The sequence below is a fragment of the Somniosus microcephalus genome, unplaced genomic scaffold (genome assembly GCF_052327205.1).
Source record: "Somniosus microcephalus isolate GS21.2 unplaced genomic scaffold, FLI_Smic_1.0 unresolved_chr1, whole genome shotgun sequence".
Lineage (NCBI taxonomy): Eukaryota > Metazoa > Chordata > Chondrichthyes > Squaliformes > Somniosidae > Somniosus > Somniosus microcephalus.
Window position 1 is genome coordinate 86,397,802 of NW_028225179.1, and position 22,424 is coordinate 86,420,225.

The 22,424-nt window shown below is 54.5% G+C and overlaps 1 protein-coding gene across 3 annotated transcripts in view; it reads right to left on the reverse strand.

Annotated features, from left to right (window-relative positions):
* Positions 1-22,424, reverse strand: part of LOC147095556 (class I histocompatibility antigen, F10 alpha chain-like) — an 86,095-nt gene that overhangs the window by 15,418 nt on the left and 48,253 nt on the right. The window contains exons 5-6 of one of the 3 annotated variants that reach the window (XM_085974681.1): positions 21,351-21,464; positions 4,463-4,635 (exon numbers count right to left, since the gene is read on the reverse strand). The exons of 1 other annotated variant lie outside the window; for it this stretch is intronic. In XM_085974681.1, coding sequence (XP_085830807.1) covers positions 4,556-4,635; positions 21,351-21,464 — 194 coding nt within the window. In that variant the 3' untranslated portion in view covers positions 4,463-4,555. Of the gene's footprint in view, positions 1-4,462; positions 4,636-21,350; positions 21,465-22,424 lie in introns of those variants that run through there. One more of the 3 variants, XM_085974682.1, reaches the window with a different exon arrangement.

A 22,424-nucleotide genomic window follows, 5' to 3' on the forward strand; every position in this document is an offset into this window, starting at 1 on the left:
GGAGATTCCCCACACTCACCCTATCCCTCAGTTCTACATTCCTCTCTCTTAGTCTCTCCTCTCAGTGCCCTGTGCTCCCAGTACTGGAGATTCCCCACACTCACTCTGTCCCTCAGTTCTACATTCCCCTCTCACTCTCCCCTCTCAGTGCCTGTGCTCCCAGTACTGGAGATTCCCCACACTCACTCTGTCCCTCAGTTCTACATTCCCCTCTCTCACTCTCTCCTCTCAGTGCCCTGTGCTCCCAGTACTGGAGATTCCCCACACTCACTCTGTCCCTCAGTTCTACATTCCTCTCTCTCACTCTCCCCTCTCAGTGCCCTGTGCTCCCAGTGATGTGCCTCAATTATTCCGAGACTCGAAGTTAGCAGAACAAAAGTAAGGCTTTTATTAACTCAGAACATAACACGTAAAATAGAGAGATGTCTACCTTCAGGAGGCTGATGCCGGACTGAAGTTAGATTACAAAGGAGCCAGGTATGGGCGGAGCCCTGCACACAACCAGTTCCAGCACATACCATGCATAATACATGAGGACTGGGGGAAGGGAAAAGACACAGAAAGCAGGCAGTTAGAAGACACAGAAAACAGGCAGTGATGAATGGAATATATTTCATCACATTCACCCCTTCTATAGATTTAGTCTGTTCGGGGGTTTGATAGTCCTCTGCGACCGACGTGGCTGTTGTGGTGCCGCGGGTGTTGGCTGGGTGTCCCCGGTAGCCTCCTGGGTCTCTGCCGGGGGTGCCGCCGGGGTTGTTGAAGGGGTAGTTGGTGGGGGTGCCGTTGGTCGATGTTCTTCCGGGGGTGATGAAAGAATAGTGGGTGGGTAAGGGTTGCTGTGATCGTCGTCGCTGCTATTGCCGTGGTTGTTGTTGATGCCGGCTGGGGCGACGTCTTTTATGGACACGGTGTCCTCCCTTCCGTCGGCGTGCCGGACATATGCGTATTGGGGGTTGGCGTGGAGTAGGTGTACTGGCTCCACGAGAGGGTCCGTCTTGTGGCCCCTCACATGCCTTCGCACGAGTACCGGACCTGGGGTGGAGAGCCATGACGGCATGGATACGCCCGAGGTGGATTTCCGGGGAAAGACAAACATTCGTTCATGAGGCGTGGTATTAGTGGCCGTACACAATAGCGACCGTATCGAATGGAGCACATCCGAGAGGACTTCCTGCCAGCGGGAGATAGGGAGGCCCTTGGTCCTTAGAGCTAGAGTGACTGCTTTCCACACTGTCCCGTTCTCTCGCTCCACCTGGCCGTTACCCCGGGGGTTGTAGCTGGTGGTACGGCTCGTGGCGATCCCCTTGGACAGCATGTACTGGCGTAGCTCTTCACTCATGAAGGACGCCCCCCTATCCGTGTGGATATAGCTCGGCATACCGAACAGGCAGAACAGGCTGTTGAGGCATTTAATGACCGTGGCGCTGGTCATGTCTGGGCAGGGGAAGGCGAATGGGAAACGGGAGTATTCGTCCACAATGTTCAGGAAGTAAACATTGCGGTCGACGGACGGGAGGGGGCCCTTGAAATCTAAGCTGAGCCGCTCGAAGGGCCGTGTAGCTTTGATTAAGTGGGCTCTATCTGGGCGGTAGAACCGAGGCTTGCACTCAGCGCAAGTGCGGCAGTTCCTGGTCAGAGACCGAACTTCCTCAATCGAGTAGGGTAAGTTACGGGACTTTATGAAGTGGAACAGCCGCGTGACCCCTGGGTGGCAGAGGTCGTTGTGGAGGGTCTGTAGCCGATCCTCGGTGGCGCTGGCACACATCCCTCGTGAGAGGGCGTCAGGGGATTCGTTAAGGGCCCCTGGCCGGTAAATGATGTCGTACTCGAAAGTGGAGAGCTCGATCCGCCACCTAAGAATCTTATCATTTTTAATCTTCCCCCTCTGTTTATTGTTGAACATAAACGCTACCGATCGCTGGTCGGTAAGTAGGGTGAAGCGTTTGCCGGCTAGGTAGTGGCGCCAGTGGCGCACTGCCTCCACGATGGCTTGGGCCTCCTTTTCCACGGAGGAGTGTCTGATCTCGGGGCCTTGGAGGGTCCTCGAGAAGAAAGCTACGGGCCGCCCCGCCTGGTTGAGGGTGGCCGCCAAGGCGAAGTCGGACGCATCACTTTCCACTTGAAATGGAGTGTTCTCGTCCACTGCCTGTAGCGTGGCCCGCTCAATATCCTGCTTAATGCTTTTGAAGGCGGCGTGGGCCTCAGCAGAGAGCGGAAAAGAGGATGCTTTCAAGAGGGGGCGGGCTTTGTCGGAGTAGTTGGGGACCCATTGGGAATAGTAAGAAAATAACCCCAGGCACCTTTTCAGGGCTTTGGGAGTGTTGGGCAGGGGCAGCTCCCGTAGGGGGCGCAATCGGTCGGGGTCTGGTCCGATTTCCCCATTCTCCACCACGCTGCCCAGTATGCAGAGGCGCGTGGTGTTGAAAACGCACTTGTCCTCGTTATAGGTGAGGTTGAGTTTTTGTGCGGTTTTCAGGAACCTCTCGAGGTTCGAGTCGTGATCCTGCTGGTTGTGACCGCAGATGGTGACGTTGTCGAGGTAGGGGAAGGTTGCCTGCAAGTGGTGGTCATCGACCATGCGATCCATCTCCCTCTGAAAGACCGAGACCCCGTTCGTCACCCCAAAGGGGACTCTGAGGAATTGGTAGAGGCGTCCGTTCGCCTCGAAGGCGGTGTACGGGCGGTCCTCTGGTCTGATAGGGAGCTGGTGGTACGCTGACTTGAGGTCGATGGTGGAGAACACCCGGTATTGGGCGATTTGGTTCACCATTTCTGATATGCGGGGTAGCGGGTAGGCGTCTAGTAGGGTGTACCTGTTGATCGTTTGACTATAGTCGATCACCATCCGTTTCTTCTCGCTACCCCTTACCACTACCACTTGGGCGCGCCACGGGCTGTTGCTGTGTTCAATAATGCGCTCTTTCAGGAGCCTGTCTACCTCGGTCGCGATAAACCGCCTGTCCTCCCAGCTGTACCTCCTGCTTTTGGTCGCTATTGGCCGGCAGTTAGGGGTAAGGTTCGCGAATAGCGAAGGCGGCTTTACCTTCAGGGTAGCCAGACCGCACACTGTGAGGGGCGGCTGGGACCCACCGTACTTGAGCGTGATGCTTTGGTGGTTGCACTGGAAATCCAAACCCAAGATCACGCTCGCACATAGATTCTTCATGATTAATACTTTAAAATTATCATACACAGTTCCGTTAACGCACAATTGTACCGTGCAGTAACCCAGAATGGTCGATGTCTGGGTTTTATCGGCCATAGAGATGGTACCCTGAGCAGGGACCACCTTTAGGGAGAGTTGTTGTGCCAGTTCAGGGTGGATAAAACTCTCCGTGCTTCCACTGTCAATTAAGCATTTAACCCGGCACCCGTTTACCTCGATGTCCACCATTGATTTGGATAGCGGATGCGGCCTGGTCTGGTCCACTGTGACCGATGCCACTGTAGGGCCCTGATCGAGACAAGATGGCGTCCACGCTGTCTGCTCATAAGATGGCGGACCCCACGAGGTCGGGCAAGATGGCGTCCAAGATGGCCGCTCCCACGGCGCACACGCGGCGGTGGCGGGTTTTCCGGCGGTTGGTTTTCCGGCGGGGTTCCCTCTGCACACCTTCCCGAAGTGCCCCTTCTTACCGCACTTAAAGCAGGTGGTGCCTTTCGCCGGGCACAGGTTTCTGGTGTGCTTTGGCTGCCCGCAGAAGTAGCAGTTGGGTCCTTGACGCGTCGCGGCTGTCGTAGGGCTTCTGGGGGGAGAGCTGGGCCCTGCCGGTGTCGGGCTGCCGGGCGGGGAAGATGCCTTCCAAGATGGCGGCGCCCTCGGCGCACACGTGGCGGCATGGGCGGCGCGGGCTGAAGAGTAGGCGTCCGAGTTTCTCTGGGCCATCTCCAGGGACCGCGCGGTGTCCGCAGCCTGTTTCAGGTCCAACCCCGTTTTTTCCAGCAGTCTTTGCCGGATGTGAGTGGAGCTGAGGCCTGTGATAAAGGCATCGCGAACAAGCTCGTCGGTGTACACTGCGGCTTTTACATCTCGGCACTTACAGTCCTTGCCAAGCTTTTTCAGGATGCTTAGGAACTCCTCCACCGATTCCCCAGGTCGCTGTGCGCGAGTAGCGAGTAGATGCCTAGCATACACCTCATTCGTAGGCTGCTGGTAATGCGCCTTTAAGGTGTTGCAGGCGGCCAGGTACGTATCGGCGTCTTGGATGAGGGGGTAAACCCGGTGGCTTACCCAATTCCGTAGCATTCCGAGTCTCATCTTCGCAGTGTCCGTAGCGTCTTTGACGGCTGCGGAATTGTCCAGGAAGAATTCCATACAGTCAAACCAGTGTCCGAAGCGTGCTGATGCGTCCGGAGCATGTTGATCCAAATCCAAACGTTCGGGTTTCAGGAGTTGATCCATAGTGTTGAAAATTGAGTTAATAAAATTGATGTGCCTCAATTATTCCGAGACTCGAAGTTAGCAGAACAAAAGTAAGGCTTTTATTAACTCAGAACATAACACGTAAAATAGAGAGATGTCTACCTTCAGGAGGCTGATGCCGGACTGAAGTTAGATTACAAAGGAGCCAGGTATGGGCGGAGCCCTGCACACAACCAGTTCCAGCACATACCATGCATAATACATGAGGACTGGGGGAAGGGAAAAGACACAGAAAGCAGGCAGTTAGAAGACACAGAAAACAGGCAGTGATGAATGGAATATATTTCATCACACCCAGTACTGGAGATTCCCCACACTCACTCTGTCTCTCAGTTCTACATTCCTCTCTCCTCTCAGTGCCCTGTGCTCCCAGTGCTGGAGATTCCCCACACTCACTCTGTCCCTCAGTTCTGCATTCCCCTCTCTCATTCTCCCCTCTCAGTGCCCTGTGCTCCCAGTACTGGAGATTCCCCACACTCACTCTGTCGCTCAGTTCTACATTCCTCTCTCTCACTCTCTCCTCTCAGTGCCCTGTGCTCCCAGTACTGGAGATTCCCCACACTCACTCTGTCCCTCAGTTCTACATTCCTCTCTCTCACTCTCCCCTCTCAGTGCCCTGTGCTCCCAGTACTGGAGATTCCCCACACTCACTCTGTCCCTCAGTTCTACATTCCTCTCTCACTCTCTCCTCTCAGTGCCCTGTGCTCCCAGTACTGGAGAATCCCCACACTCACTCTGTCCCTCAGTTCTACATTCCTCTCTCACTCTCCCCTCTCAGTGCCCTGTGCTCCCTGTACTGGAGATTCCCCACACTCACTCTGTCCCTCAGTTCTACATTCCTCTCTCTCACTCTCCCCTCTCAGTGCCCTGTGCTCCCAGTACTGGAGATTCCCCACACTCACTCTGTCCCTCAGTTCTACATTCCTCTCTCTCACTCTCCCTTCTCAGTGCCCTGTGCTCCCAGCACTGGAGATTCCCCACACTCACTCTGTCCCTCAGTTCTACATTCCTCTCTCTCACTCTCCCCTCTCAGTGTCCTGTGCTCCCAGTACAGGAGATTCCCCACACTCACTCTGTCCCTCAGTTCTACATTCCTCTCTCTCTCTCTCCCCTCTCAATGCCCTGTGCTCCCAGTACTGGAGATTCCCCACACTCACTCTGTCCCTCAGTTCTACATTCCCCTCTCTCACTCTCCCCTCTCAGTGCCCTGTGCTCCCAGTACTGGAGATTCCCCACACTCACTCTGTCCCTCAGTTCTACATTCCCCTCTCTCACTCTCCCCTCTCAGTGCACTGTGCTCCCAGTACTGGAGATTCCACACACTCACTCTGTCCCTCAGTTCTACATTCCTCTCTCTCACTCTCCCCTCTCAGTGCCCTGTGCTCCCAGTACTGGAGATTCCCCACACTCACTCTGTCTCTCAGTTCTACATTCCTCTCTCACTCTCTCCTCTCAGTGCCCTGTGCTCCCAGTACAGGAGATTCCCCACAATCACTCTGTCCCTCAGTTCTACATTCCCCTCTCTCACTCTCCCCTCTCAGTGACCTGTGCTCCCAGTACTGGAGATTCCCCACACTCACTCTGTCTCTCAGTTCTACATTCCCCTCTCTCACTCTCTCCTCTCAGTGCCCTGTGCTCCCAGTACTGGAGATTCCCCACACTCACTCTATCCCTCAGTTCTACATTCCCCTCTCTCACTCTCTCCTCTCATTGCCCTGTGCTCCCAGTACAGGAGATTCCCCACACTCACTCTGTCCCTCAGTTCGACATTCCTCTCTCTCACTCTCCCCTCTCAGTGCCCTATGCTCCCAGTACTGGAGATTGCCCACACTCACTCTGTCCCTCAGTTCTACATTCTTCTCTCTCACTCTCCCCTCTCAGTGCCCTGTTCTCCCAGTACTGGAGATTCCCCACACTCACTCTGTCCCTCAGTTCTACATTCCTCTCTCTCACTGTCTCCTCTCGATGCCCTGTGCTCCCAGTGCTGGAGATTCCCCACACTCACTCTGTCCCTCAGTTCAACATTCCTCTCTCTCACTCTCCCCTCTCAGTGCCCTGTGCTCCCAGTACTGGAGATTCCCCACACTCACTCTGTCCCTCAGTTCTACATTCCTCTCTCTCACTCTCTTCTCTCAGTGCCCTGTGCTCCCAGTACTGGAGATTCCCCACACTCACTCTGTCCCTCAGTTCTACATTCCTCTCTCACTCTCTCCTCTCAGTGCCCTGTGCTCCCAGTACTGGAGAATCCCCACACTCACTCTGTCCATCAGTTCTACATTCCTCTCTCACTCTCCCCTCTCAGTGCCCTGTGCTCCCTGTACTGGAGATTCCCCACACTCACTCTGTCCCTCAGTTCTACATTCCTCTCTCTCACTCTCCCCTCTCAGTGCCCTGTGCTCCCAGTACTGGAGATTCCCCACACTCACTCTGTCCCTCAGTTCTACATTCCTCTCTCTCACTCTCCCCTCTCAGTGCCCTGTGCTCCCAGTAGTGGAGATTCCCCACACTCACTCTGTCCCTCAGTTCTACATTCCCCTCTCTCACTCTCTCCTCTCAGTGCCCTGTGCTCCCAGTACTGGAGATTCCCCACACTCACTCTGTCCCTCAGTTCTACATTCCTCTCTCTCACTCTCCCCTCTCAGTGCACTGCGCTCCCAGTACTGGAGATTCCACACACTCACTCTGTCCCTCAGTTCTACATTCCTCTCTCACTCTCTCCTCTCAGTGCCCTGTGCTCCCAGTACTGGAGATTCCCCACACTCACTCTGTCCCTCAGTTCTACATTCCCCTCTCTCACTCTCCCCTCTCTGTGCCCTATGCTCCCAGTACTGGAGATTCCCCACACTCACTCTGTCCCTCAGTTCTACAATCCTCTCTCTCAGTCTCCCCTCTCAGTGCCCTGTGTTCCCAGTACTGGAGATTCCCCACACTCACTCTGTCCCTCAGTTCTACATTCCTCTCTCTCACTCTCCCCTCTCAGTGCCCTGTGCTCCCAGTACTGGAGATTCCCCACACTCACTCTGTCCCTCAGTTCTACATTCCTCTCTCTCACTCTCCCCTCTCACTGCCCTGTGCTCCCAGTACTGGAGATTCCCCACACTCACTCTGTCCCTCAGTTCTACATTCCTCTCTCTCACTCTCCCCTCTCAGTGCCCTGTGCTCCCAGTACTGGAGATTCCCCACACTCACTCTGTCCCTCAGTTCTACATTCCTCTCTCTCACTCTCCCCTCTCAGTGCCCTGTGCTCCCAGTACTGGAGATTCCCCACACTCACTCTGTCCCTCAGTTCTACATTCCTCTCTCACTCTCTCCTCTCAGTGCCCTGTGCTCCCAGTACTGGAGAATCCCCACACTCACTCTGTCCCTCAGTTCTACATTCCTCTCTCTCACTCTCTTCTCTCAGTGCCCTGTGCTCCCAGTACTGGAGATTCCCCACACTCGCTCTGTCCCTCAGTTCCACATTCCTCTCTCTCACTCTCCCCTCTCAGTGCCCTGTGCTCCCAGTACTGGAGATTCCCCATCCTCACTCTGTCCCTCAGTTCTACATTCCTCTCTCACTCTCCCCTCTCAGTGCCCTGTGCTCCCAGTACTGGAGATTCCCCACACTCACTCTGTACCTCAGTTCTACATTCCTCTCTCTCACTCTCCCCTCTCAGTGCACTGTGCTCCCAGTACTGGAGATTCCACACACTCACTCTGTCCCTCAGTTCTACATTCCTCTCTCACTCTCTCCTCTCAGTGCCCTGTGCTCCCAGAACTGGAGATTCCCCACACTCACTCTGTCCCTCAGTTCTACATTCCCCTCTCTCACTCTCCCCTCTCTGTGCCCTGTGCTCCCAGTACTGGAGATTCCCCACACTCACTCTGTCCCTCAGTTCTACAATCCTCTCTCTCAGTCTCCCCTCTCAGTGCCCTGTGTTCCCAGTACTGGAGATTCCCCACACTCACTCTGTCCCTCAGTTCTACATTCCTCTCTCTCACTCTTCCCTCTCAGTGCCCTGTGCTCCCAGTACTGGAGATTCCCCACACTCACTCTGTCCCTCAGTTCTACATTCCTCTCTCTCACTCTCCCCTCTCACTGCCCTGTGCTCCCAGTACTGGAGATTCCCCACACTCACTCTGTCCCTCAGTTCTACATTCCTCTCTCTCACTCTCCCCTCTCAGTGCCCTGTGCTCCCAGTACTGGAGATTCCCCACACTCACTCTGTCCCTCAGTTCTACATTCCTCTCTCACTCTCTCCTCTCAGTGCCCTGTGCTCCCAGTACTGGAGAATCCCCACACTCACTCTGTCCCTCAGTTCTACATTCCTCTCTCTCACTCTCTTCTCTCAGTGCCCTGTGCTCCCAGTACTGGAGATTCCCCACACTCACTCTGTCCCTCAGTTCCACATTCCTCTCTCTCACTCTCCCCTCTCAGTGCCCTGTGCTCCCAGTACTGGAGATTCCCCACACTCACTCTGTCCCTCAGTTCTACATTCCTCTCTCACTCTCCCCTCTCAGTGCCCTGTGCTCCCAGTACTGGAGATTCCCCACACTCACTCTGTCCCTCAGTTCTACATTCCTCTCTCTCACTCTCTCCTCTCAGTGCCCTGTGCTCCCAGTACTGGAGATTCCCCACACTCACTCTGTCACTCAGTTCTACATTCCTCTCTCAATCTCCCCTCTCAGTGCCCTGTGCTCCCAGTAGTGGAGATTCCCCACACTCACTCTGTCCCTCAGTTCTACATTACCCTCTCTCACTCTCTCCTCTCAGTGCCCTGTGCTCCCAGTACTGGTGATTCCCCACACTCACTCTGTCCCTCATTTCGACATTCCTATCTCTCTCACTCTCTCCTCTCAGTGCCCTGTGCTCCCAGTACTGGAGATTCCCCACACTCACTCTGTCCCTCAGTTCTACATTCCTCTCGCTCACTCTCTCCTCTCAGTGCCCTGTTCTCCCAGTACTGGAGATTCCCCACACTCACTCTGTCCCTCATTTCGACATTCCTCTCTCTCTCACTCTCTCCTCTCAGTGCCCTGTGCTCCCAGTACTGGAGATTCCCCACACTCACTCTGTCCCTCAGTTCTACATTCCTCTCTCTCACTCTCCCCTCTCAGTGCCCTGTGCTCCCAGTACTGGAGAATCCCCACACTCACTCTGTCCCTCAGTTCTACATTCCTCTCTCTCACTCTCCCCTCTCAGTGCCCTGTGCTCCCAGTACTGGAGATTCCCCACACTCACTCTGTCCCTCAGTTCTACATTCCTCTCTCTCACTCTCCCCTCTCAGTGCCCTGTGCTCCCAGTACTGGAGATTCCCCACACTCACTCTGGCCCTCAGTTCTACATTCCTCTCTCTCACTCTCCCCTCTCAGTGCCCTGTGCTCCCAGTACTGGAGATTCCCCACACTCACTCTGTCCCTCAGTTCTACATTCCTCTCTCACTCTCTCCTCTCAGTGCCCTGTGCTCCCAGTACTGGAGAATCCCCACACTCACTCTGTCCCTCAGTTCTACATTCCTCTCTCTCTCACTCTCTTCTCTCAATGCCCTGTGCTCCCAGTACTGGAGATTCCCCACACTCACTCTGTCCCTCAGTTCTACATTCCTCTCTCTCACTCTCCCCTGTCAGTGCCCTGTGCTCCCAGTACTGGAGATTCCCCACACTCACTCTGTACCTCAGTTCTACATTCCTCTCTCTCACCCTCCCCGCTCAGTGCACTGTGCTCCCAGTACAGGAGATTCCCCACACTCACTCTGTCCCTCAGTTCTACATTCCTCTCTCTCACTCTCTCCTCTCAGTGCCCTGTGCTCCCAGTACTGGAGATTCCCCACACTCACTCTGTCCCTCAGTTCTACATTCCTCTCTCTCACTCTCCCCTCTCAGTGCCTATGCTCCCAGTACTGGAGATTCCCCACACTCACTCTGTCCCTCAGTTCTACATTCCTCTCTCTCACTCTCCCCTCTCAGTGCCCTGTGCTCCCAGTAGCGGAGATTCCGCAAACTCACTCTGTCCCTCAGTTCTACATTCCCCTCTCTCACTCTCCCCTCTCAGTGCCCTGTGCTCCCATTACTGGAGATTGCCCACACTCACTCTGTCCCTCAGTTCTACATTCCTCTCTCTCACTCTCCCCTCTCAGTGCCCTCTGCTCCCAGTACTGGAGATTCCCCACACTCACTCTGTCCCTCAGTTCTACATTCCCCTCTCTCACTCTCCCCTCTCAGTGCCCTGTGCTCCCAGTACTGGAGATTGCCCACACTCACTCTGTCCCTCAGTTCTACATTCTTCTCTCTCACTCTCACCTCTCAGTGCCCTGTGCTCCCAGTACTGGAGATTCCCCACACTCACTCTGTCCCTCAGTTCTGCATTCCTCCCTCTCACTCTCCCCTCTCAGTGCCCTGTGCTCCCAGTACTGGAGATTCCCCACACTCACTCTGTCCCTCAGTTCTACATTCCTCTCTCTCACTCTCCCCTCTCAGTGCCCTGTGCTCCCAGTACTGGAGATTCCCCGCACTCACTCTGTCCCTCAGTTCTACATTCCTCTCTCACTCTCCCCTCTCAGTGCCCTGTGCTCCCAGTACTGGAGATTCCCCACACTCCCTCTGTCCCTCAGTTCTACATTCCTCTCTCACTCTCCCCTCTCAGTGCCCTGTGCTCCCAGTACTGGAGATTCCCCACACTCACTCTGTCCCTCAGTTCTACATTCTTCTCTCTCACTCTCCCCTCTCAGTGCCCTGTGCTCCCAGTACTGGAGATTCCCCACACTCACTCTGTCCCTCAGTTCTACATTCCTCCCTCTCACTCTCCCCTCTCAGTGCCCTGTGCTCCCAGTACTGGAGATTCCCCACACTCACTCTGTCCCTCAGTTCTACATTCCTCTCTCTCACTCTCCCCTCTCAGTGCCCTGTGCTCCCAGTACTGGAGATTCCCCGCACTCACTCTGTCCCTCAGTTCTACATTCCTCTCTCACTCTCCCCTCTCAGTGCCCTGTGCTCCCAGTACTGGAGATTCCCCACACTCACTCTGTCCCTCAGTTCTACATTCCTCTCTCACTCTCCCCTCTCAGTGCCCTGTGCTCCCAGTACTGGAGATTCCCCACACTCACTCTGTCTCTCAGTTCTACATTCCCCTCTCTCACTCTCCCCTCTCAGTGCCTATGCTCCCAGTACTGGAGATTCCCCACACTCACTCTGTCCGTCCGTTCTGCATTCCCCTCTCTCACTCTCTCCTCTCAGTGCCCTGTGCTCCCAGTACTGGAGATTCCCCGCACTCACTCTGTCCCTCAGTTCTACATTCCTCTCTCACTCTCCCCTCTCAGTGCCCTGTGCTCCCAGTACTGGAGATTACCCACACTCACTCTGCACCTCAGTTCTACATTCCTCTCTCTCACTCTCCCCTCTCAGTGCACTGTGCTCCCAGTACTGGAGATTCCCCACACTCACTCTGTCCCTCAGTTCTACATTCCTCTCTCTCACTCTCTCCTCTCAGTGCCCTGTGCTCCCAGTACTGGAGATTCCCCACACTCACTCTGTCACTCAGTTCTACATTCCTCTCTCACTCTCCCCTCTCAGTGCCCTGTGCTCCCAGTACTGGAGATTCCCCACACTCACTCTGTCCCTCAGTTCTACATTCCTCTCTCTCACTCTCTCCTCTCAGTGCCCTGTGCTCCCAGTACTGGAGATTCCCCACACTCACTCTGTCCCTCAGTTCTACTTTCCTCTCACTCACTCTCCCCTCTCAGTGCCCTGTGCTCCCAGTACTGGTGATTCCCCACACTCACTCTGTCCCTCAGTTCTACATTCCTCTCGCTCACTCTCTACTCTCAGTGCCCTGTGCTCCCAGTACTGGAGATTCCCCACATTCACTCTGTCCCTCAGTTCTACATTCCCCTCTCTCACTCTCCCCTCTCAGTGCCTGTGCTCCCAGTACTGGAGATTCCCCACACTCACTCTGTCCGTCCGTTCTGCATTCCCCTCTCTCACTCTCTCCTCTCAGTGCCCTGTGCTCCCAGTACTGGAGATTCCCCGCACTCACTCTGTCACTCAGTTCTACATTCCTCTCTCACTCTCCCCTCTCAGTGCCCTGTGCTCCCAGTACTGGAGATTACCCACACTCACTCTGTCCCTCAGTTCTACATTCCTCTCTCACTCTCCCCTCTCAGTGCCCTGTGCTCCCAGTACTGGAGATCCCCACACTCACTCTGTCCCTCAGTTCTACATTCCTCTCTCTCACTCTCCCCTCTCAGTGCCCTGTGCTCCCAGTACTGGAGATTCCCCACACTCACTCTGTCAATCAGTTCTACATTCCTCTCTCTCACTCTCCCCTCTCAGTGTCCTGTGCTCCCAGTAGCGGAGATTCCGCACACTCATTCTGTCCCTCAGTTCTACATTCCCCTCTCTCACTCTCCCCTCTCTGCCCTGTGCTCCCAGTACTGGAGATTCCCCACACTCACTCTGTCCCTCAGTTCTGCATTCCTCTCTCTCACTCTCTCCTCTCAGTGCCCTGTGCTCCCAGTACTGGAGATTCCCCACACTCACTCTGTCCCTCAGTTCTACATTCCTCTCTCTCACTCTCCCCTCTCAGTGCCCTGTGCTCCCAGTAGTGGAGATTCCCCACACTCACTCTGCCCTCAGTTCTACATTACCCTCTCTCACTCTCTCCTCTCAGTGCCCTGTGCTCCCAGTACTGGTGATTCCCCACACTCACTCTGTCCCTCAGTTCTACATTCCTCTCACTCACTCTCTCCTCTCAGTGCCCTGTGCTCCCAGTACTGGAGATTCCCCACATTCACTCTGTCCCTCAGTTCTACATTCCCCTCTCTCACTCTCCCCTCTCAGTACCTATGCTCCCAGTGCTGGAGATTCCCCACACTCACTCTGTCCCTCAGTTCTACATTCCTCTCTCACTCTCTCCTCTCAGTGCCCTGTGCTCCCAGTACTGGGGAATCCCCACACTCACTCTGTCCCTCAGTTCTACATTCCTCTCTCTCACTCTCTTCTCTAAGTGCCCTGTGCTCCCAGTACTGGAGATTCCCGACACTCACTCTGTCCCTCAGTTCTACATTCCTCTCTCACTCTCCCCTCTCATTGCCCTGTGCTCCCCGTACTGGAGATTCCTCACACTCACTCTGTCCCTCAGTTCTACATTCCTCTCTCGCTCTCCCCTCTCAGTGCCCTGTGCTCCCAGTACTGGAGATTCCCCACACTCACTCTGCACCTCAGTTCTACATTCCTCTCTTTCACTCTCCCCTCTCAGTGCACTGTGCTCCCAGTACTGGAGATTCCCCACACTCACTCTGTCCCTCAGTTCTACATTCCTCTCTCTCACTCTCTCCTCTCAGTGCCCTGTGCTCCCAGTACTGGAGATTCCCCGCACTCACTCTGTCACTCAGTTCTACATTCCTCTCTCACTCTCCCCTCTCAGTGCCCTGTGCTCCCAGTACTGGAGATTACCCACACTCACTCTGTCCCTCAGTTCTACATTCCTCTCTCACTCTCCCCTCTCAGTGCCCTGTGCTCCCAGTACTGGAGATCCCCACACTCACTCTGTCCCTCAGTTCTACATTCCTCTCTCTCACTCTCCCCTCTCAGTGCCCTGTGCTCCCAGTACTGGAGATTCCCCACACTCACTCTGTCAATCAGTTCTACATTCCTCTCTCTCACTCTCCCCTCTCAGTGTCCTGTGCTCCCAGTAGCGGAGATTCCGCACACTCATTCTGTCCCTCAGTTCTACATTCCCCTCTCTCACTCTCCCCTCTCTGCCCTGTGCTCCCAGTACTGGAGATTCCCCACACTCACTCTGTCCCTCAGTTCTGCATTCCTCTCTCTCACTCTCTCCTCTCAGTGCCCTGTGCTCCCAGTACTGGAGATTCCCCACACTCACTCTGTCCCTCAGTTCTACATTCCTCTCTCTCACTCTCCCCTCTCAGTGCCCTGTGCTCCCAGTAGTGGAGATTCCCCACACTCACTCTGCCCTCAGTTCTACATTACCCTCTCTCACTCTCTCCTCTCAGTGCCCTGTGCTCCCAGTACTGGTGATTCCCCACACTCACTCTGTCCCTCAGTTCTACATTCCTCTCACTCACTCTCTCCTCTCAGTGCCCTGTGCTCCCAGTACTGGAGATTCCCCACATTCACTCTGTCCCTCAGTTCTACATTCCCCTCTCTCACTCTCCCCTCTCAGTACCTATGCTCCCAGTGCTGGAGATTCCCCACACTCACTCTGTCCCTCAGTTCTACATTCCTCTCTCACTCTCTCCTCTCAGTGCCCTGTGCTCCCAGTACTGGGGAATCCCCACACTCACTCTGTCCCTCAGTTCTACATTCCTCTCTCTCACTCTCTTCTCTAAGTGCCCTGTGCTCCCAGTACTGGAGATTCCCGACACTCACTCTGTCCCTCAGTTCTACATTCCTCTCTCACTCTCCCCTCTCATTGCCCTGTGCTCCCCGTACTGGAGATTCCTCACACTCACTCTGTCCCTCAGTTCTACATTCCTCTCTCGCTCTCCCCTCTCAGTGCCCTGTGCTCCCAGTACTGGAGATTCCCCACACTCACTCTGCACCTCAGTTCTACATTCCTCTCTTTCACTCTCCCCTCTCAGTGCACTGTGCTCCCAGTACTGGAGATTCCCCACACTCACTCTGTCCCTCAGTTCTACATTCCTCTCTCTCACTCTCTCCTCTCAGTGCCCTGTGCTCCCAGTACTGGAGATTCCCCACACTCACTCTGTCACTCAGTTCTACATTCCTCTCTCACTCTCCCCTCTCAGTGCCCTGTGCTCCCAGTACTGGAGATTCCCCACACTCACTCTGTCCCTCAGTTCTACATTCCCCTCTCTCACTCTCCCCTCTCAGTGCCCTGTGCTCCCAGTACTGGAGATTCCCCACACTCACTCTGTCCCTCAGTTCTACATTCCTCTCTCTCACTCTCCCCTCTCAGTGCCCTGTGCTCCCAGTAGTGGAGATTCCCAACACTCACTCTGTCCCTCAGTTCTACATTACCCTCTCTCACTCTCTCCTCTCAGTGCCCTGTGCTCCCAGTACTGGAGATTCCCCACACTCACTCTGTCTCTCAGTTCTACATTCCTCTCGCTCACTCTCTACTCTCAGTGCCCTGTGCTCCCAGTACTGGTGATTCCCCACACTCACTCTGTCTCTCAGTTCTACATTCCTCTCACTCACTCTCTCCTCTCAGTGCCCTGTGCTCCCAGTACTGGAGATTCCCCGCACTCACTCTGTCCCTCAGTTCTACATTCCTCTCTCACTCTCCCCTCTCAGTGCCCTGTGCTCCCAGTACTGGAGATTACCCACACTCACTCTGTCCCTCAGTTCTACATTCCTCTCTCACTCTCTCCTCTCAGTGCCCTGTGCTCCCAGTACTGGAGATTCCCCACACTCACTCTGTCCCTCAGTTCTACATTCCCCTCTCTCACTCTCCCCTCTCAGTGCCCTGTGCTCCCAGTACTGGAGATTCCCCACACTCACTCTGTCCCTCAGTTCTACATTCCTCTCTCTCACTCTCCCCTCTCAGTGCCCTGTGCTCCCAGTACTGGAGAATCCCCACACTCACTCTGTCCCTCAGTTCTACATTCCTCTCTCTCACTCTCTTCTCTCAGTGCCCTGTGCTCCCAGTACTGGAGATTCCCCACACTCACTCTGTCCCTCAGTTCTACATTCCTCTCTCACTCTCCCCTCTCATTGCCCTGTGCTCCCCGTACTGGAGATTCCTCACACTCACTCTGTCCCTCAGTTCTACATTCCTCTCTCTCACTCTCCCCTCTCAGTGCCCTGTGCTCCCAGTACTGGAGATTCCCCACACTCACTCTGTCCCTCAGTTCTACATTCCTCTCTCTCACTCTCCCCTCTCAGTGCCCTGTGCTCCCAGTACTGGAGATTCCCCACACTCACTCTGTACCTCAGTTCTACATTCCTCTCTCACTCTCCCCTCTCAGTGCCCTGTGATCCCAGTACTGGAGATTCCCCACACTCACTCTGCACCTCAGTTCTACATTCCTCTCTCTCACTCTCCCCTCTCAGTGCCCTGTGCTCCCAGTACTGGAGATTCCCCACACTCACTCTGTACCTCAGTTCTACATTCCTCTCTCACTCTCCCCTCTCAGTGCCCTGTGCTCCCAGTACTGGAGATTCCCCACACTCACTCTGTCCCTCAGTTCTACATTCCTCTCTCTCACTCTCTCCTCTCAGTGCCCTGTGCTCCCGGTACTGGAGATTCCCCACACTCACTCTGTCACTCAGTTCTACATTCCTCTCTCACTCTCCCCTCTCAGTGCCCTGTGCTCCCAGTAGTGGAGATTCCCCACACTCACTCTGTCCCTCAGTTCTACATTACCCTCTCTCACTCTCTCCTCTCAGTGCCCTGTGCTCCCAGTACTGGTGATTCCCCACACTCACTCTGTCCCTCAGTTCTACATTCCTCTCGCTCACTCTCTACTCTCAGTGCCCTGTGCTCCCAGTACTGGAGATTCCCCACATTCACTCTGTCCCTCAGTTCTACATTCCCCTCTCTCACTCTCCCCTCTCAGTGCCTATGCTCCCAGTACTGGAGATTCCCCACACTCATTCTGTCCGTCCGTTCTGCATTCCCCTCTCTCACTCTCTCCTCTCAGTGCCCTGTGCTCCCAGTACTGGAGATTCCCCGCACTCACTCTGTCCCTCAGTTCTACATTCCTCTCTCACTCTCCCCTCTCAGTGCCCTGTGCTCCCAGTACTGGAGATTACCCACACTCACTCTGTCCCTCAGTTCTACATTCCTCTCTCACTCTCCCCTCTCAGTGCCCTGTGCTCCCAGTACTGGAGATTCCCCACACTCACTCTGTCCCTCAGTTCCACATTCCTCTCTCTCACTCTCCCCTCTCAGTGCCCTGTGCTCCCAGTACTGGAGATTCCCCACATTCACTCTGTCAATCAGTTCTACATTCCTCTCTCTCACTCTCCCCTCTCAGTGCCCTGTGCTCCCAGTAGCGGAGATTCCGCACACTCACTCTGTCCCTCAGTTCTACATTCCCCTCTCTCACTCTCCCCTCTCAGTGCCCTGTGCTCCCAGTACTGGAGATTCCCCACACTCACTCTGTCCCTCAGTTCTACATTCCTCTCTCTCACTCTCTCCTCTCAGTGCCCTGTGCTCCCAGTACTGGAGATTCCCCACACTCACTCTGTCCCTCAGTTCTACATTCCTCTCTCTCACTCTCTCCTCTCAGGGACCTGTGCTCCTAGTACTGGAGCTTTCCCACACTCACTCTGTCCCTCAGTTCTACATTCCTCTCTCTTACTCTCCCCTCTCAGTGCACTGTGCTCCCAGTAATGGAGATGCCCCACACTCACTCTGTCCCTCAGATCTACATTCCTCTCTCTCACTCTCCCCTCTCAGTGCCCTGTGCTCCCAGTACTGGAGATTCCCCACACTCACTCTGTCCCTCAGTTCTACATTCCTCTCTCTCACTCTCTCCTCTCGGTGCCCTGTGCTCCCAGTACTGGAGATTCCCCACACTCACTCTGTCCCTCAGTTCTGCATTCCTCTCTCTCACTCTCTCCTCTCGGTGCCCTGTGCTCCCAGTACTGGAGATTCCCCACACTCACTCTGTCCCTCAGTTCTACATTCCCCTCTCTCACTCTGCCCTCTCAGTGCCCTGTGCTCCCAGTACTGGAGATTCCCCACACTCACTCTGTCCCTCAGTTCTACATTCCTCTCTCACTCTCCCCTCTCAGTGCCCTGTGCTCCCAGTACTGGAGGTTCCCCACACTCACTCTGTCCCTCAGTTCTACATTCCTCTCTCACTCTCCCCTCTCAGTGCCCTGTGCTCCCAGTACTGGAGATTCCCCACACTCACTCTGTCCCTCAGTTCTACATTCCCCTCTCTCACTCTCCCCTCTCAGTGCCCTGAGTTCCCAGAACTGGAGATTCCCCACACTCACTCTGTCCGTCAGTTCTACATTCCCCTCTCTCACTCTCCCCTCTCAGTGCCCTGTGCTCCCAGTACTGGAGATTCCCCACACTCACTCTGTCCCTCAGTTCTACATTCCCCTCTCTCACTCTCCCCTCTCAGTGCCCTGTGCTCCCAGTACTGGAGATTCCCCACACTCACTCTGTCCCTCAGTTCCACATTCCTCTCTCTCTCACTCTCCCCACTCAGTGCCCTGTGCTCCCAGTACTGGAGATTCCCCACACTCACTCTGTCCCTCAGTTCTACATTCCTCTCTCTCACTCTCTCTCTCAGTGCCCTGTGCTCCCAGTACTGGAGATTCCCCACACTCACTCTGTCCCTCAGTTCTGCATTCCTCTCTCTCACTCTCCCCTCTCAGTGCCCTGTGCTCCCAGTACTGGAGATTCCCCACACTCACTCTGTCCCTCAGTTCTACATTCCTCTCTCTCACTCTCCCCTCTCAGTGCCCTGTGCTCCCAGTACTGGAGATTCCCCACACTCACTCTGTCCCTCAGTTCTACATTCCCCTCTCTCACTCTCTCCTCTCGGTGCCCTGTGCTCCCAGTACTGGAGATTCCCCACACTCACTCTGTCCCTCAGTTCTACATTCCTCTCTCTCACTCTCTCCTCTCGGTGCGCTGTGCTCCCAGTACTGGAGATTCCCCACACTCACTCTGTCCCTCAGTTCTACATTCCCCTCTCTCACTCTCCCCTCTCAGTGCCCTGTGCTCCCAGTACTGGAGATTCCCCACACTCACTCTGTCCCTCAGTTCTACATTCCTCTCTCACTCTCCCCTCTCAGTGCCCTGTGCTCCCAGTACTGGAGATTCCCCACACTCACTCTGTCCCTCAGTTCTACATTCCCCTCTCTCACTCTCCCCTCTCAGTGCCCTGTGCTCCCAGTACTGGAGATTCCCCACACTCACTCTGTCCCTCAGTTCTACATTCCTCTCTCTCACTCTCTCCTCTCAGTGCCCTGTGCTCCCAGTACTGGAGATTCCCCACACTCACTCTGTCCCTCAGTTCTGCATTCCTCTCTCTCACTCTCACCTCTCAGTGCCCTGTGCTCCCAGTACTGGAGATTCCCCACACTCACTCTGTCCCTCAGTTCTACATTCCTCTCTCTCACTCTCCCCTCTCAGTGCCCTGTGCTCCCAGTACTGGAGATTCCCCACACTCACTCTGTCCCTCAGTTCTACATTCCCCTCTCTCACTCTCTCCTCTCGGTGCCCTGTGCTCCCAGTACTGGAGATTCCACACACTCACTCTGTCCCTCAGTTCTACATTCCTCTCTCTCACTCTCTCCTCTCGGTGCGCTGTGCTCCCAGTACTGGAGGTTCCCCACACTCACTCTGTCCCTCAGTTCTACGTTCCCCTCTCTCACTCTCGCCTTTCAGTGCCCTGTGCTCCCAGTACTGGAGATTCCCCACACTCACTCTGTCCCTCAGTTCTACATTCCTCTCTCACTCTCACCTCTCAGTGCCCTGTGCTCCCAGTGCTGGAGATTCCCCACACACACTCTGTCCCTCAGTTCTACATTCCTCTCTCTCACTCTCCCCTCTCAGTGCCCTGTGCTCCCAGTACTGGAGATTCCCCACACTCACTCTGTCCCTCAGTTCTACATTCCTCTCTCTCACTCTCCCCTCTCAGTGCCCTGTGCTCCCAGTACTGGAGATTCCCCACACTCACTCTGTCCCTCAGTTCTACATTCCTCTCTCTCACTCTCCCCTCTCAGTGCCCTGAGTTCCCAGTACGGGAGATTCCCCACACTCACTCTATCCGTCAGTTCTACATTCCCCTCTCTCACTCTCCCCTCTCAGTGCCCTGTGCTCCCAGTACTGGAGATTCCCCACACTCACTCTGTCCCTCAGTTCTACATTCCTCTCTCTCACTCTCTCCTCTCAGTGCCCTGTGCTCCCAGTACTGGAGATTCCCCACACTCACTCTGTCCCTCAGTTCTATATTCCTCTCTCTCTCACTCTCCCCTCTCAGTGCCCTGTGCTGCCAGTACTGGAGATTCCCCACACTCAATCTGTCCCTCAGTTCTACATTCCTCTCTCTCACTCTCTCTCTCAGTGCCCTGTGCTCCCAGTACTGGAGATTCCCCACACTCACTCTGTCCCTCAGTTCTACATTCCTCTCTCTCACTTTCCCCTCTCAGTGCCCTGTGCTCCCAGTACTGGAGATTCCCCACACTCACTCTGTCCCTCAGTTCCACATTCCTCTCCCTCACACTCCCCTCTCAGTGCCCTGTGCTCCCAGTACTGGAGATTCCCCACACTCACTCTGTCCCTCAGTTCTACATTCCTCTCTCTCACTCTCCCCTCTCAGTGCCCTGTGCTCCCAGTACAGGAGATTCCCCACACTCACTCTGTCCCTCAGTTCTACATTCCTCTCTCTCTCTCTCTCCTCTCAGTGCCCTGTGCTCCCAGTACTGGAGATTCCCCACACTCACTCTGTCCCTCAGTTCTACATTCCTCTCTCTCACTCTCTCCTCTCAGTGCCCTGTGCTCCCAGTACTGGAGATTCCCCACACTCACTCTGTCCCTCAGTTCTACATTCCTCTCTCTCTCACTCTCCCCTCTCAGTGCCCTGTGCTGCCAGTACTGGAGCTTCCCCACACTCACTCTGTCCCTCAGTTCTACATTCCTCTCTCTCACTCTCCCCTCTCAGTGCCCTGTGCTCCCAGTACTGGAGATTCCCCACACTCACTCTGTCCCTCAGTTCTACATTCCTCTCTCTCACTCTCCCCTCTCAGTTCCCTGTGCTCCCAGTGCTGGAGATTCCCCACACTCACTCTGTCACTCAGTTCTACATTCCCCTCTCTCACTCTCCCCTCTCAGTGCCCTGAGTTCCCAGTACTGGAGATTCCCCACACTCACTCTGTCCCTCAGTTCCACATTCCTCTCTCTCACTCTCTCCTCTCAGTGCCCTGTGCTCCCAGTACTGGAGATTCCCCACACTCACTCTGTCCCTCAGTTCTACATTCCCCTCTCTCTGATTCTTACCTCTCCGTTGTTTTATCCAGATGACTATTCCGAATATCCCGAATATAACCAGTGCCGTGACTAATGCCATTATAATTCCATGATGGGAGCGTGCACCGCTGTTTTCTGGTATTTCTGAAACACATTTGAGTAATATCAGGATAGTCTCTCTGTTTCCGGATCAATTCCCAGTTCTGTGTCGACGGATGGACAATTTTAACCTCACCCGCCCGTCGGGAATCTGAGGGATCTGGTCCAAAGCTGGTTTTACTCCCGCCTGATCTCACTCTCCATTGGAGTCAATACAGAGTCTCATTGATGGTGGTGTTGGACCGGCGTTGCCCCGATCCCCTGGGTTACCTGCCCGGTGAGATTGGTTCCATTTACCCCCCATGTCTCTGTGTCCTGTCCTGGGTCCATCCCCAGGGTCACATTGTATGCCCCAGGAGTCAGCATCACTGATGGTTTTCACATCAAACTTCAAAGGGATGGAGAATAAATTGACTGCAGTAAACTGGGCTGAGCTGGTAATGAGTGAAGCTACAGATTAAGAGTGGGGACGCTTGTAAAGAAATATCGGGTACAATCCAACACCAGGACTTTCCCCGACAAATCAAAGACTCCACTTCTGTAGTTAGGCAACCATGGTCGACAAATGAAAGAAGTGAGAGTATCCAGGTAAAGGGAAAGGCTGACACAGTGACCAGAGATTGGGTTACAGAGCAATTAGACAAGTATCGGCTGATCAGAGAGTCAGCATGGACTTGTGATGGGTAGGTCCTGTCTGACTAATCTAATTGAATTTATGAGGAGGTGACTAACATGGTGGATAAGGGAGTGTCGGTGAATGTTGTGTATATGGACTTCCAGAAGGCATTTGATAAGGTTCCTCACAAGAGATTATTAGCAGCAATAAAAGCGTACAGAATTGGAGCTAATCTTGTGACACGGGTTGACAATTGGATGGGAGGAAGGAGGCAAAGAATCACGATAAAGGGAATGTGCTCCGATTGGCAGGATGTGTCGAGTGGTGTTCCCCAGGGATCTGTACTGAGGCCTCAGCTCTTCACCATATATATCAATGACTTGGATGAA